Here is a 16,080-nt window from a genome sequence, read left to right as displayed (position 1 = left end):
AGAAAGGTTTCTACTTCAGGAAAAGGGGGTGTTTTACCTCAGCAATGGTCACTTTTACCTCACAGAAGGTGGCTTTACCGCAGGAGGCTTTACCGCTGGAGAGAGGTTTTTTTTTCACTTCAGGGAAATGGATTTTGTCTAAAAAAGGGTAGACTTTACCTCGCCTAAGACATTTTCACCTCAGGGGAGGGTGGTGGCCGCTGTGGCGGGGAGGGAATCGCTCCAGGCTCAACTCAGCAGAGGAACCAACGGCCGCCACCTCGCGCCGCCGCCGCCACCTGCCCGGAGCCTCGCTATTGGCGGAGACCGCGGCCAATGGGGAAGCACCTCAGCGCCTCCACCCCGCCCTCCTCGCGGCGCATGCGCAGTGCGACACATGTCCGCAGTTGTTTTTTTGGGGGGGGCTTTAATATCCCCCCCCCCCCCAATCACCCAAAGCCCTTTTAGCCTCCAAAGTTTAATAATAATAAAAAAAAATCATAATACAATAAAATAAGGCCCCCTGTCCCCGCCCCGCTACAAAGAGCCCGAGACTGTTAGTGTCGGCGGGGGGGGGGCAGGGGGGCCCCAAATCCGCCCCCCCCAACCCCAACCCCCCCACCCCCCCAATCCTATAAAAAACCCGGTGCGGGGGGGGGTGTGTGTGTGTGTGGGGTGGCTGGCCCTGCTGTGCTGGTTGGCCCCCCCCCCCCAGTTTGGGGGGACCCCCAGACCCCCATTCTGTGTGTGCCCCCCCCCCCCCCCGGGGGGACTTAACGATACAAAAGAAATCAACTCAAATAATTACATCGCGGGGGGGGGGGGGGGGGGAGGGGGGGAGCCCCCCCAGTCTGGGGTTGGGGGGGGAGTTTGTGGGCACCAGGGTGGGGGGGCCCGGCGTGGCCCCCCCCAGTCCCTCCCCCACCGCCGGCAGGCGCGTCCGTCCGAGCTGGGGGCTCCACGTCACGAGTCCTGGGGGGGGGGGGCACCGAGGGGATTGGGAGGGGCACCGAGGGGATTGGGGGGGGCACCCCATAGCTGCACCCCAAAACCCCATGGGAGCCCATACCCTGGGTGGGGGGGGTATGTTTCTCCTGGCCGTAACCCCATCACTCCTTGCTGTCAGGAAATGGGGGTGCCCCCCCCAACATTGGGCATGCCCCCCCCCCCCATAACTCCCACTATTCCCCTCCTGGGACACCCCCAAATCACCCCATAGCCCCCCCATGCTCCTCTTGGGACCCCCCATCCCCATAACCCCCCCCCCCAAGTCACCCCATAGACCCCCCCCATCCCCATAACCCCCCCCTAAATCACCCCATAGCCCCCCCCCATGCTCCTCTTGGGACCCCCCCCATCCCCATAACCCCCCCCTAAATCACCCCATAGCCCCCCCATGCTCCTCTTGGGACCCCCCCCATCCCCATAACCCCCCCCTAAATCACCCCATAGCCCCCCCCCATGCTCCTCTTGGGACCCCCCCATCCCCATAACCCCCCCATCCCCATAACCCCCCCCCAAATCACCCCATAGCCCCCCCCATGCTCCTCTTGGGACCCCCCCATCCCCATAACCCCCCCCCACTCCTCCTGGGACCCCCCCACTCCTCCTGGGACCCCCCCAACAACCCCCCCACCATGTACCCCCCACCCCAAATTCAGGGTGTACGCCCCCACCCCTCCCAACCACACTCACCCCTGGGGTGTGGGGGCCGGGCGGGGGGCTGTCCCGGGGGGTCCCCCCCTCGGGACCCCGACTCCTCTTTGGCTCCAGCTCCTCCTTGGCCAGGGCGGGGAGGTCACCCCGCTCCACCCGGCGTTTCCGACGTCTTTCGGGGTCCCGGCCACGGGCGCGAGCCCCCCGCCGCTCCGCCTGCTCCAGCTGAGAATAGGGGGGACACACACACCCCCCATCAGTGACACACACACCACCACAAACCCCCCCCCCCCAAATTCAAGGGGTCCCCAGGAGTTATAGGGAAAGGGGAATTTGGGGTCCCTGGGGAAGTTTGAGGTGATTTTGGGGACCCCCATCTCGATGAAGAGGGCATGGGGAAGAGTGTAAGGATGGGTTTGGGGTCCCCAGGGGGGTTTTGGGGTCCCCGGGGTCCCTACTTTGAGATAGGGCATGGGGAGCAGCGTGGGGATGGTTTTGGGGTCCCCCCGGGCAGTTTGGGAGTGGTTTTGGGGGGTCAATGGGAGACGTGGAGATGGTTTGGGGGGGGACGACACGTTTCTCAGACCCCAGGGGACGGTTTGGGGTGGCTGTGAGGTGATGGGGGCAGTTTTGGGGTCCCTGGGGGTGGTTTGGGGTCCTGGGGACTCTTTGGAGCAGTTCTGGGGGTCCTGGGGACACGTCAGGGTGGTTTTGGGGTTCTGGGGAGGGTTTCGGACATTTCTGGGGTCCCAAGGGCGCTTAGGGCAGTTTTGGGGTCCCCAAAGGCAGTTTGGGGGATCTTTGGGGTCCTGGGGACACTTTGGGGGGGGGGGGTTATGGGGTTCCCAGGGTGGTTTGGGGACGCTCTGGGGTTCTTTGGAGCAGTTCTGGGGTCCCAGGGACACATTGGGGTGTTTTTAGAGTTCTGGGGTCCCAAGGGTGGTTTAGAAGAGTTTTGGGGTCCTGGGGAACATTTTGGGGGGGGGTTCTGGGGTCCCTGAGGGGGCTTGGGAAAGTTTTGGGGTCCTGGGGATGCTTTGGAGCAGTTCTAAGGGTCCTGGGGATAGGGTGGGCTGTTTTGGGGGTTCTGGGGTCCCAAGAGTGGTTTGGGGCACTTTGGGGGTCCTGGGGGGGGGGGGGGTTTTACAGCAGTTCTGGGGTCCCTGCAAGTGGTTTGGGGCAGTTTTGGGGTCCTGGGGACTCTTTGGGGGGGGTTCTGGGGTCCCCAGGGTGCTTTGGAAGAGTTTCATCATCCTGGGTGTGCTTTAGGGCAGTTTTGGGGTCCCTGCGGGTGTTTTGAAGCAGGTTTGGGGTCCTGCAGGTGTTTTGAAGCTGTTTTGGGTATCCTAGGGATGCTTTAATGCAGTTTTGGGGTCCCTAAGGGTGATTTGGGGCAGTTTTAGGGTCTCCAAGTATTTTGGGGATCCAAGGACCACACTACTTTGGATCCCCGAGATGCTTTCGGGGTCCTGGAAACATTTTGGAGGGATTCTGTGGTTGAGGGGTGGGGTGGGGGGTGTCTGGTGGCCAGAGGGTATTTTTGGGGGTTCAGGGGTTCCCCCCCCCCCCATACCTCGAGGAGGAGACGGAAGAGCGGGAGGGGGGGCGGGCGGGCGGCCTGCAGCAACCGCCAGATGCTCTGGGCCTCATCCAGCGTCACCTCCAGCAGGTCCCCCTCCATCATCAGCTCCTCCAGCGGCCGCCGCGCCCCCTCCGCCAGCTCCAGCACCGGGCCCTGCAGCCGCGGCAGCGCCGCGCTCAGCGCCTCCAGCTCTGAGGGGACACCGCGTCACCGGGGGGGGCACCGCGACGCCGCCGGGGCACCGCGGCGCGGGGGAACGTGCTGGACGCGCGCACACCCCCCACCCACCCACCCAGGCGCGTAGGGGATCCGCTGGGTCCCAGCACCGCGTGGGATCCACAGGGTTCGCACCTTGGCCCAGTACAAGGGATCTATAGGGCTCATACGGGATCCACTGGGTCCCAGCACCACGTGGGATCCACGGGATTCGCGCCTTGGCCCAATACAAGGGATCTATAGGGCTCATACGGGATCCACTGGGTCCCAGCACCATGTGGGATCTGTGGGATCCACGCCTTGTCTTAGTACAAGGGATCTATAGATCTCACGGAGGGATCTATAGGGCTCACAGAGGCCCCTGGACTCTTAGGGGATCCGCTGGGTCCCAGCACCACGTGGGATCTTACAGGGTTCATGTGGGATCCACGTCTTGTCATAGTACAAGGGATCTATAGATCTCACAGAGGGATCCACTGGGTCCCAGCACCATGTGGGATCCCTGGAGTCCCACGTTGCCCTCGTACAAGGGATCTATAGGGCTCACAGAGGGATCTACAGGGCTCACAGAGGCTCCCTGGAGTCCCACAGCGGCCGCTGTAATCGTATGGGATCCACCGGGGTCCCAGCACCACGTGGGATCTTACGGGGTTCACATGGGATCCCTGGAGTCCCACGTTATCCTGGTCCTGCTGAGGGATCTATAGGGCTCACATGGGATCCCTGGAGTCCCAGTGCCCCCTGTACTGACGAGGGAGCCACTGGATCCCCCAATTCCCCCCCGCTCACAAGGGAGCCATGGGCGTCATGTGGGATCCACTGGGTCCCCCAGCATCACGTGGGAGCCCTGGAGTCCCCCCAGCACCCACCCACCCCCACGCTCACACAGGATCTACTGGATCCTCCGGGGCTTGGCTCATGCGCTCAGGGGGCCTGTGGCAGAGCCCCACTCGTGTCCCCTGTCCCCACCCTCTCTTTAAACCCGTTAGGGATCCAGTTGATCCCCTAGCGACCTCCCCGTACTCGCACGGGATCTACAGGACTTCAGGAATCCCACACGTGAGCCCTGCAGCGGGATCTTACGTGAACCCTACAGACGGGCAGGATCCCCCCCCGCACTCAGGTGAGCTCCCCGGGGGATCCGGTGGATCCCAGCAGCCCCCCGCTCCTCCCAGGGGGATCCACCAACCCCCCCCCCCTCAAAGCTCCCCCCCCAAAATCCCACTCACCCGAGGGCAGGGGACCGTTCTTCTCCGGGCTGGGGGCATCGCCGTTCTCCACCGACACCTGGGGAGGAAGGACACGGCCTTTAATCGGGGGCGGAAAAATTTACCTCCCCCAGCCCCCAAAATCTGCCCCCAGCACCCCAAAAACCCCTCCCCCCCCCCCCCCCCCCCCCCAAACCTTGGTCTGCTCGTTGCGACTGGTTTCCCGCAAAGCGCCGGTCCCGTCCCCGTGCAGCCGATGCCGAAGAGCCGCCAAACGTTCCAAAGGGCCGGCTACGTCGGGAGAAGCGAGGAGCTGACGGGCGCGATCCTGCCAAGTGATGGCTCGTTCGGTCAAACACTGCAAAGCTTCGCCCTCCGGCAATCGAACGGGCAACTTCTGAAGAGCCACCAACAACGCCAAGATGGTTTCCAAACGAGGACGCCGCGATCGTTGGCAAAGAGGGCAGAGAAATTTGGCGTCCCACTCCCACCAAGCCGGAGAGGGTTTTTGAGAACCCAAACGGGGCCAGGCTACGCAAGCGCCGTGAAACCAGTCCCGGCAGAGCTGGCACTGCAGCATGCCGGGGCTCGCAGGTTGCCCGCAGACGCAAGATGGTGGTCCGGGACCCGGGAGAGGCGGCGCGGCTTTTTGGGCGTTGGCGTGGCGTAGCCGGAGCATCCCCTCCTTTTCTTTCTGCTCCCCTTCTTTAAACGCCACGATCTGGGGAACGGGGTGGGGGGAAAGAACAAAAAAAAAGGGGGGGGACGGGACAGGGGACGGGACGTGAGCAGTGGGGGGGATGTGGGGTGCCCCCCACCTCAAAAAAAAACACCCCCGCTGCTCACCACAGCACCGGGATCGCGGAGATCCTGAGCCGACAGCCCCAAGCTCTCGGCGTCCAGTTTGTAAAGCCCCGGCTCCTGCCGCCACTTCAGCCGCTTGCTGCTGTCAGAGCCGGCGTCGGCGCAGGGACACAGCACCTACGGGGACGTCGAGGGGGTCAGCGCAGTCCCCTGGCCGCCTCCCCCCCGGCCTAAAATCCTTATCACACCCTCCCCTTCTCCCCATCGCCTACCTCCAACAAAGTGTAGCAGGAATTCTTCTTCAGGAAGGTACGGGAAGCTTTATCCCGCCAGGAATGAGCCGTGCCGACCTGCACCTCCAGTTGCCGCAGCTCCTCTAGCCGCACCGGTAGGTCCCGACCCACCGCCACCAACCCCTCCAGATCATCCAGGCAGGGGTAGTGGTCGCCGTTCTACGAGGGGAGGACGCGGGGGTGAGATAAAGGGAAGGGGGGGTGTGTTTTAAAAGCCCCCCCTGCCCCAGGGTAAAAGGGGGTTCCCCGGAGCCCACCTGGATCTCCTCCACGTCGGCGATCCAGGCGCGGGCTTTGGCCAGGGCTTCTTTCAGCGCCTGGATGTTGGGCAGGAGAGCCGGGATGTTTTCCGCTTCCTTGATGATGGCAGCCAGCGTGGCCGGGGGGTGCTTCTGCCTGCGGGGAGGGGGTGAGAACCCAGGTTTTTGGCCGCTCGGCCCCCCCAAGATCCCAAAGACCCCCCCAAAATGGGCCCGGTTTCCCTTGGGAACAGAAGCAGCCAAACTCCAACCCTTTATCCCTGCTCCGGGGAACACGGGGGGGGGGGGGCAGCCCCCAGCCCCTCCACACCCCAGGGTGCAGCCCTCCCGCTGCGGGGTCGCATCCTGACCTGGCCTCCAAGCACATCTGAGCTTTCTCCTCCCAGCGCTGAGCGATGGTGAGCAGCTCCTGCAGCTCCGCCATGGCCACGTCCACGGCCGGGCTGGGGGCGACGGTACGGCCGGCCTGGATGAGACCCCTCATGACGGGGAGGGGGACACGAGCGCGAGGGGACCGCAGGGTGGCCGTCACCTCCTCTAACCAAGCGGCCTGGGCCACTTGTCGTTCCAAACGTCGACTTTCCGGCACCTCCACGCCCAACCGGGCTCCTCGCTCCAGCAATCCCCGCAAAGCCCCCTGTCCCGGCGGGGCAGATTCCAGCGCTGCCCGCGCCTCCGCTTGGAAGGCCTCCACGCGCTCCAGCAAGGTCTAAAAATAAAAAAAAATAAGGGGGTGACAGCATGAGTGACATCACATCTCTTTCCCCAAGGAAGTGGGGGGGGGCGACACGGATGGGGGGGCACCCCTTAAACTTACCTGCACCTCGCCGATCTGGTGCATGACGCAGGGCAGCTGGTTCATCTGCTCCAGGAAGGCGCGGAGCTCCTCCACCGTCAGCGAGGGCGCTGGTACCCTGCGGTCGCGGGGGGGTACGTCACTCCCGGGGTGACCGTTAGGGACGGGGTTGGGGGGGACACGGTGGGGGGGGTGGCTGGGACCCCAGGGAGGGGCAGGATGGGGACCATGGGGGTGGCTGGGGGACAGGACAGGGGACATGAGGGGACAGGATGGGGACACAGGGGACACGAGGGGACAGGACGGGGACACAGGGGTGGCTGGGGCCCACGGAGGATGGGATGGGGGACGAGGGGACAGGATGGGGACATGGGGGTGGCTGGGGGACATAGGAGACAGGACAGGGGACAGGATGGGGACACAGGGGTGGGCTGGGGGACGGGATGGGGTCTGTAGGGGACAGGACAGGGACACAGGGGGTGACTGAGACCCACAGGGGATAGGATGGGGGAACACGGGGGTAGCTGGCTGGGGTCCACGGGGGACAGGAAAGGGACACAGGAGTGGCCCACAGGGGACAGGATAGGGGATGCGGGGACAGGATGGGGACACGGGGGTGGCTGGGGCCCACGGGGGACAGGATAGGGGATGAGGGGACAGGACAGGACAGGGACATGGGGGTGGTTGGGGGACAGGACACGAGACTGGCAGTAGCCCAAAGCAACACAACAGGGACACGGGGATGAGGAGGAGGAGCCGGGATGGTGACAGGGAGCTGCTGGGGACACGGGGGACGCTCACCCCGGGGACACGGGGGACACTCACCCGGTCTCCTGGGAGCTGATGAGCCCCAGGGCCTCGGAAACGCAGCGCTCGGCCTGACTCAGGCAACCCTTGAGCCGATGCAGCAGCTCGTTCTCGGGGAATTTGCGCTCCCGCGCCTCCGACTCCAGCGCCCGCAGCTCCTCCAGCGCTGGCCGGGCACAGCCGGGGGGGTCAGGGCTGTACCCCAAAACCCCTCCGAGCTCCCCAAAAATCCCCTTTTTCCCCCCCTCCCAGCCCCGATCTGTCCCCCGACTCACTCCGCTTGCGGCCATCCTCCACCTCCAGCGCGATGCGGACTTTGTTGGCCCAGGTGTCGAAGGACTCGGCTCGCACCTTCAGCTTGTGCAGCATGGCCGGCAGCTCGTCCAGCGTGTAGCGGTACCTGGGGAGGCCATCAGCGAGGGGTTTTGGGGGGGTCAGCAAGGGGTTTTTGGGGGGGCCACAGGGGCTGCGAAGTCATCAGGGGCCCAGGATCCACCCCAAGGGTATGGCAGGAGCAAATCGGACCCCCCCGCCAGCATGAGGGGTGCAACAGAACCCCCAAATCATCCCTATGTGTGTCCCCAGGGGCACACCACAACCCTCAGCACCCCCAAATTCTACCCACATCCCCCCCTGGGGCACACCGACGCCCCCAGCACCTCCAAACCCTACCCACGTCCCCCCCAGGGGCACACCAACACCCCCAGCACCCCCAAATGCACCCCACATCCCTTCTTACAGACCCACCAAGGCCCGCAGCACCCCAAAACCATGCCCAAACCCCCCTACACGGCACCCTCCCCCTCAAAAAAACAAGCGGGGGCCCCCTCCCTTACCGGAGGTACTGCTTGCTGCGGGGGCACTTGCAGAGATCGTCCATGTGGTAGAGGCAGACGAGGCACTGGGGACAATCGTAACAAGCCAGTGCCGACAAAAAACACGTCGTCTTACATTTATCGCACTGCCGCTCGTCGTCGGGGAGCAGCTCGAAAGCTTCCCGCTCCGCCTCCGTGATACCCTGGGGAGAGAAAAAAACCCATAAAAACACCGTCGTGGTGCTCAACGCAACCCCCCCCCCTCTAATATTTTGGGGTCCCCGCGCCCCTCGGTGTTTCCCCCCCACACACACCTTTTCCAGCAGAGCTTTGCGGAGTTTACGTTCCTCCTGCACCAGGACGAACATTTCTTTGTGAACGGCGGCCGCCAAGTTGAGGTCCAGCTTTTCGGGGCAAGCCGCCATCTTACAGATGAGTTCCTCATGGGAGAAGACGCAGTAACGTCGCAAACGACGGTAGTGCTCGATGCACTGCCTGCCGGCGGGCAGCTGCGGGCAACGCCGGGCGTTAAGGGGGGGGGCTCCTGAATTTAGGGGATCCCCCCCGCACCCCAAAATGCATCCCCAGATGGAGCTGGGCATACCCAGCTCAAATGGCAACGGCACCCCAAAAATCCCGGCTCGATGCTTGGAGTTCCCCAAGCATCCTCCACCCCGAGGAGCGCCCAGCCCAAATTTGGGGTTTGGCCTGGATTTTGGGGGTCCAGATTTTGGGGGTGCAGGCAGCTCACCCAGTCGGCAGTGCAGAAGTTGACGGCCTCGGCGAAGTTGTAACCCTGGTTGAAACCACTGTGGTACGCCCGGGGGAAGGTGATGACGAACTCGCCGGCGCACTGGTTGGTCCGTACGACCTAAAAAGGGACAAAATTTGGGGTGAGGAGGGGGCGGTAAAGATTTTTGGGGGGGGCACTGAGGGGACCTCGATACTCACAGGGACGCCGTGGGCCATGAGGGTGTTGGGGTTCATGAGGGTGACGAGCTGGTGGAGCAGGTCGGGCTGGCTTTCGAAGAGCTCCGGCGTCAGCTTCTTCATCACCTCTTCCAGGTGCTCCGCCGCAAAGGAGGGGACCCCGTACCACGTCTTGGGCTCACCCCTGGAGGAAGGGGGGGTACAGGGTCGGGGTACCCCAAAAACCATCCTCCTGACCTCCAACAGGGTTTGGGCTCACCCTAAAACTTCCTCCCGCTCTGTATCATGTCTTGGGCTCACCCCTGAGGGGGGCACGGGGTTAGGGGTACCCCAAAAGTCATCCTCCTGTCCTCTGCCAGGGCTTGGGCTCACCCCTGAGGGGAACGGGGTACCCCAAAAACCCCCCCTCCCGCCCTGTTCTACGTCCAGGTTCACCCCTGGGCGGGTGGATAAGGTCAGGGCACCCCAAAAAACCTTCTCCAACCCCATACCGCATCGTGAGCTTGACCCTGGCGGGGGGTCACAGCACCTCAAAAACTTCCTCTCACCCCATAACCCAACCTCAGGCTCAACTCTGGGTGCGGGGATGAGGTCAGAGGCACCCCAAAACCCCTCCTCCCACCCCAGGACATCTCCCAGGATCACCCCAAACCCCACCAGTGGAGGTAGTTGATGGAGTAGCTCCAGTGGTCCTCGATGTGCCAGCAGAAGGCGGAGAAGACCATCCCCACGTAGAGCCACGGCACCTTCATCCCCGAAATATCGGCATTGATGTGGCACAGCACCGATTGTTTCAACACCGGCATCACGTTCAGGTTCCAACCGCTGCCGGCGTACTCCTAACGAAGGACATTAAGGACAGCCGTCACCCACCTCGACGGGTGACACCCCCGCGGGCGAAACGGGGTTCTTCCTCACCTCCTCCTCCGGTGAGAGCTTCCTTTTGCCGTCGCTGATGGGAAAACCACTGCCGAATTCCTTGGAGTGGATATCGGCGCCGTACTCCACCGTCACGTCCTCCTCGATGCTGTTCACCAGCCGCCAAAATTCCTTCTCCACCAGCTCCGTGGGGACCATCTTGGGGGGGGGAGGAAAAAAGAACGGGGGGGCATTAGGGACTTGTGGGGGGGCTCACGGGGGTCCCCGTGGGGTTCTGGGGGTACTCACGTGGACGGGCATGTTGAAGTAGTCAGCTTTGAAGGAGTCGGCCATCTCCCCGAAGCTCTGCAGGGTGTATTCCCGCGTCGCCTGCTCAAAGCCAAAAGCTTCCGGTGGTCGCTTGCATTCCTGGCATTAAAAAAAAAAAAAAAATAATTAAAAAAAAAAAAAAGGGATGAGGAGGGGGTCAGGGTGGGGGTCCCCAAGCCCACTGATGTGACGCGGGGGTCCCCGACACCCCAGATGGGACGGGACGTGGCCCCGCAGACATCACGTGGGGGGCCTTAACCCCAAAGAGGGGGGTCCCCAGCCCTGCAGACGGGACACGACGCAAGATGGGGGGTCCAGAGCGCGCCACGAGTGTTTAACGGGGGGGACCCCACGTCCCCTTCCGTCCTCACCGCCATGACGCATTTCGGGCAGCGCCAGATGCCCTTGGGGATTTCGGGCAGGGGCGGGAGGAGGCAGAAAATGTGGTAATTGTCGTCGCAGCCGTCGCAGAGCAGCAGTTTGTCATCCTCGTCCCCCCGCGAGCAGATCCGGCAGATGTAGGAATCAACCTGGAGAAAGGCGGAAGGGGTTGAGGACGGAGAAGGGGAGGACGGGGGGGCCTCTGCCCCATGGCGTCGCGACCCCCACGGCGTCGTCGCGCCCCCCCGCGGCACAGGGTACTTACGAATTGGCTGTTGCTGTGGCTGCGGCGCAGGCGCATGGTCATTTTGGTGCAGGGCTCGGGGCTGTGCCGCAGCTCCTCCTTCCCCTCCAGGTAAGCGCGGGGAGACGCCGGCTCCACCTTGGTCTCGGGTGCCACCGGTTCCTCCTTCACCACAACCGTGGGGGGACACTCGGGACCTTCTTTATCTGCGGGGTGAAGAATAGGGACGGTCATAAAACATTTCAGGGGGGGTCACAGACACTCCCCTGTGCCCCCCAAGTTGCCCCAGGGTGGGGTTCCCCCCCCCATTACCTTTCTTACGCAGGGTCTTGTCTTTGGCCACCAGCCCCAAACCCAACATTTTGGGGCCGGCACCGTAGATCTGCAATTTCTTCAGCTCCGGGTTTTTCTCGATGTCTTCTTCCGTCGGTTCCGGCTACGGGATAGCAAAGTCAGAGGGAGGTCCCCTAAATTTAAGGTGTGTGTGAGGGTGTTTTTTGGGGGGTTCTCACCTCCTGCTGCAAGCGTTTAGCCCGACGGCCGTAGCTGTTGAACTTGGAGGGCTGGACGGACTGGCGCAGCGGGATGCTGTGGGGTTTGTACTCCCGATCCTTCTCCTCGCTCTCAAAGGGCCGCGTGTTGCACTGCTGAAGAGATCCTCAGCGTGTGGAGGCGGCACCCCCGTGGCACCCCCCCGCGCCTCCTCTGGGTTGGGGTTCCCCCCCCCCCCAAATCACCCTGTTTTTCTCACCACCAGGTTGGCCCCCGACTGGTACATCTCGTAGGGGTAGATGATGCGCTCGTAGTGGGCGCGCAACAACGAGCCGATGTTCTTCCCCGAGGGGTAAGCGAGGCGTTGGGCCACCCGAGCCCACCGCCGGTCCTTGCAGATGGCCTCGTACCCCCCTTCCTCCATCACCACCTTGGAGCAGAGGGAAAAAACACAGATAAAGCACCCCCAAATCATCTGAATCCCACCCCCCCACACCTCTCGATGCACCCCCAGACCTTGCTGAGGCTGTAGAGGTCGAGGATGCGTCGCTCAACGTTGGGGATCTTGAGCGAGGAACCCTGGATTTCCCAAAACTTGGCGATCTGGTCCAGGTAGTTCAGCTTCACCCGGGTCTGCGCCTGCCAGGGAGGGGGGCAAAATGGGGGGAGGGTGGGGGAGCGAGCCCTGTGCGCACCCCGAAATCAGTTGGGGAAGGGGCTCCCTCCCACTCACCTCTAGTTCGTTGAGGCGTTGGATGCGAGGGGTAAACCTGAAGTTGTCCACCTCCACGGCGAAGGGGGGCTGCCAGTCCTGGGAAGATGAGGGGGGGGTTAGCAGCGACGACCCCCCCCCCCGCCCCCCACTTCCTACACAGGCAGGTGGAACCCCAAGGGTGGTGGTGGGGGAACACACATGGCCACATGCACCCCAAAATCTGGGTTTGGGGGCACCCCGGCTGCACAGCTCCCCCATCGGGGGGGGGGCACCTCGCGGTGTGCACCCCATGTTGGGGGGGGCCCACGCGGGGAGCCGGTGACGCCAGCGCGGCCGGGCCCAGCCCTCCCCGGAAGCCCTTCTCCACCCCGTCGAGCTGGGGGGACCGGATCAGCCTGTCGTTGCCGTCGTGTGTGTGTGTCCCCCAAAAAAAGAAAGCCAGGGCCTCCCCAAATTGGAAAAGGGGGATAAAGGCCCCCCCCCAGCAGGAACACGATGCGACCCCCCTCTCCCCCCCAAAAAAAAACCCCAAGAAACAAGCTATGAAGGAGGGGCAACAAGCGGGAGCGAGGTTGGCGGGGATGGGGGGGGCTTCAGCCCCCCAGTGTCGTCCCCCCCTCTTTAGGGGAGCCTTCCCTCAAGGGGCACTGCTCGACCTGGGGACCCCCCCGGCTCCGGCCGGGCTCCCCCCTGCCGCTTGCCAGACAAAGGCTCGGCGGTGGCAGCCATATTGGCCGTGTCACTGTTGTTGTTGTGAGGGCCGGCATGGAGGGGGACACACACACACACAGACACCCCCCCACCATCAAGAATTATCCCCCTCAATCCCTTAGGGACACCCTAAATTCCTTGGGATCAGCCCCCCCCATCCAGCACAAGGCAGATGGGCGAGGGGCCTTACCTGGGGGGGGGGGGGAGGAAATGAGGGGGCCCTTGCCCCCCCCCCCGGGTCTGGATTGTGCAACACCCCCAAAATCCAGCCCCAGCGGGGATTCCCCGGCCCACGGGCACCCCCTCAGCCTGGGGGGGGGGTTATTTACCCCACGTCGGGGGGGTACTTACCCCCCCCCACTTAGGGATTTACCCCCCAAACCGGGTGGGTATTCCCCTCCCCAGCCAAGCATGTCCGAACCCCTATAGCTCACATATTCACCCCAAAACAAGGGGATATTTACACACAGACACCCCCCCCAGGTTATTTCCCCCCCTCCCCCGTGTAGCAGCGCTGGGGGTATTTACCCACCCGAGCGGGTATTTACACCCAGGACGCAGCAGGAGCGTGGGGACATTTAGCCGGGGGGGGGGGGGAATTACACCCCCCCCCAGGGGAGCAATTTACCCCCCCTAAAGGGGAATTACCCCCCCAAGGGGGCAACTAACCCCCTCTAAATAGGAATATACCCCCCCGGGGGGGCAATCAACCCCCCCTAAATGGACTGACACCCCCCTGGGGGCAACTGACCCCCGTAAATAGGATGGTACCCCCACCCAAAGGAACAATTCACCCTCCTAAATGGGAAGTTACCTCCGGGGGGGGGGGACAATTAAACCCCCTAAATAGGAAGATACTGCCCCCCAAGAGTGGGGTAGTGACCTGGGGTCACTGGCAGTGACCCCCAGTTGCTGGGTGGGGGGGTGGTGACCCCCCCTCTCCCCCCCCCAACCCCTAATCCCTTTCACCCAACCACCCCCTCCCCGGGGCCGGAGCCCCCCCCCGCCCCCGTACTCACAGCCGGGGGTCGGATCTTGCAGATGCCGCTTTTCTCGGCGATGGGGCGGATCTTGGCGATGTAACCCAGGGGGTCGCTGAATTCGGCCCAGCTGGGCTCAAAAACGGGACATTCGGGGGGGGGTAAAAAGTCCTCGGGGGGTTCCAGTTCACCGGTCACCGATAACCAAGGCGTCCCCCATTCGCCCCGCTGTTCCCCAACGGTGGAGGGACCCCGAGGGGCTTCCCCTCCACTACGGGGACCCCCAAAAGGCCTCCGGGCCTTCTCCTCAGGGCCTGGGCGATCCCCGCTCCGGGCCCCTCGTTCTTCTGGGGTCTTACGGGGGCTTCGCTCCTCACCCGGGGGACGCCCACCGGGTCCCTTGCCGGTCCCCCCGCCTTTAACCCGCGGCTCCCCACCGGTTTTGGGGGGGCGAGGGGTGGCCGCGGCCCTCTCCTCCCCCGCGGTTTTAAGGGGGGTGGCAGCCGGTCGAGGGGGAACGGCTTCTCCGGTGGGCTCCGTACGCCCCCACTCCCCACCGCGGCCCCGTTTTACCTCCTCGTCCCCCTCAGGCGGTGGGGGGGTGCCCCAAGGCGGGGACCCCCCCGGGGCGGGCCCCCACTCGGCCCAACCGCCCCCTCCGCGCTGCTGCTCCCCCTCTTCCATCCTCCCCAACCGAGGGGAAGGGGTTCCCTCGCTACCCGCGGGGGACCCCCTCAGGGGGCCATGGAGGCCCCCGCCGCCCCCTCACAGGCCCTCGGGCCGCCCCCTCACAGGCCCCCGGGCCGCCCCCCCCTCCCCAAGACACGGGGAAAGGGGGGGGACGAGAGCACCAGGGTTAATCCGCCGACCTGCTCAGCCGGTCCCCCCCGGCCCCGCCGCCGCCTAGCCGCGATAAGCGGCCCCCACCGGCCCCGCGATCCGCCCGCTTCAAGCCCGAGGCCTGCCCGGTCCTCCCGGCCGGGCCGCCGCCGCCATCTTGGGTTCCCTCCTCCTCTCGGCCCCCCCCCCCCCCCGCCCCGCGCGCACGCACACACTGCGCAGGCGCGGGAGTGCACACAGCTTCGGGCGGTACTGCGGCTCTCCTCACGGCGCTGTCTCCTTCCGCCTCGATAAGGGAGGGCGCCGAGCGCGGAGACGACGCCGCAACCGGCTGCGAAAGCGCGAAAAGGGAAAGCGGGAGACACCCCCACCCCCACCACCGCCGCTTGGCCGGCGGGAGGCGGCGTGGCGGGAGGAGAGAAGAGGAAATAGTCCCTAGGCTCCGCCCCCTCCCGCGGCGGAGGGATCTTCGCCTTCGGCTCGCCTCCGCGGCTGGGTCAGCGGAGGAGCCGGAGCTTCTTGTGCACGTTTAAAGGGGAACAGCGCGCATGCGCCGCCCGGCCGCCCGCGGGGTGGAGGGGCGGGGTGAGGGGCGGGGCCACGGCGAAGATTGGCCCGACGCGTGGGCGGGGCTAAGGCAGTCGCCCCGCCCCATCCGGCGGCACCTATAGCAGCTATAGGCCCTATAGCCCCAGGGTCCCCATCACGGCCCCTATAGGCCCTATAGCCCCAGGGTCCCCATCACGGCCCCTATAGCCGCTATAGGCCCTATAGCCCCAGGGTCCCCATCACGGCCCCTATAGCCGCTATAGGCCCTATAGCCCCAGGGTCCCCATCACAGCCCCTATAGACTCAGGGCCATATAGTCCCTGGAGACCCTGGGGTCCCTACTACAGTCCCTATAGCCCCCAGTAACCTATAGATCCCAGGGTCCCCATTATGGCCCCTATAGCCCCCAGGCCCCTCTACCCTAAGCATCCCTATAGCCCTCTGATGTATATCCCCAGGGCTCCTATAACCCCAGGGCCCCTTTCCTGGCACCTATAGCCCCCAGGCACCTATAGCTCCCAGGGTCCCAATTACAGCCCCTATAGCCCCCAGACCCATATAGCCCCAGGGCCCTATAGTTCCCAGGGTCCCCATTATGGCCCCTATAGCCCCAGGCCCCTATGGCTCCCAGGGT

At 64.3% G+C, this 16,080-nt stretch overlaps 1 protein-coding gene across 2 annotated transcripts; it reads right to left on the bottom strand.

Moving 5' to 3' along the window:
- Nucleotides 1-441: 441 nt before the first annotated feature.
- On the bottom strand, nt 442-15,087 carry KDM5C (lysine demethylase 5C). 2 transcript variants are annotated; one of them, XM_075738696.1, is made up of 27 exons: nt 14,097-15,087; nt 12,385-12,462; nt 12,168-12,290; nt 11,911-12,081; nt 11,672-11,806; nt 11,472-11,595; nt 11,181-11,365; nt 10,906-11,064; nt 10,514-10,633; nt 10,265-10,423; nt 10,004-10,185; nt 9,368-9,530; nt 9,168-9,287; nt 8,731-8,925; nt 8,438-8,619; nt 7,877-8,001; nt 7,620-7,767; nt 6,816-6,912; nt 6,349-6,707; nt 5,996-6,134; nt 5,718-5,897; nt 5,488-5,622; nt 4,838-5,362; nt 4,663-4,720; nt 3,209-3,408; nt 1,675-1,860; nt 442-951 (listed from the first exon to the last, which is right to left on the bottom strand). In XM_075738696.1, the coding sequence occupies exons 1-27, from the start codon at nt 14,739-14,741 to the stop codon at nt 943-945; spliced, it is 4,902 nt and encodes a 1,633-aa protein (XP_075594811.1). In that variant the 5' UTR covers nt 14,742-15,087; the 3' UTR covers nt 442-942. The 2 variants fall into 2 exon arrangements, with proteins under 2 accessions (XP_075594811.1, XP_075594812.1); XM_075738697.1 differs by having other exon boundaries at nt 11,672-11,803.
- Between the last annotated feature and the right edge of the window lie 993 nt (nt 15,088-16,080).

The sequence above is a fragment of the Balearica regulorum genome, chromosome 35, assembly GCF_011004875.1.
Source record: "Balearica regulorum gibbericeps isolate bBalReg1 chromosome 35, bBalReg1.pri, whole genome shotgun sequence".
In the NCBI taxonomy this organism is placed as follows: domain Eukaryota; kingdom Metazoa; phylum Chordata; class Aves; order Gruiformes; family Gruidae; genus Balearica; species Balearica regulorum.
This window is presented reverse-complemented; position numbering and strand designations above follow the sequence as displayed.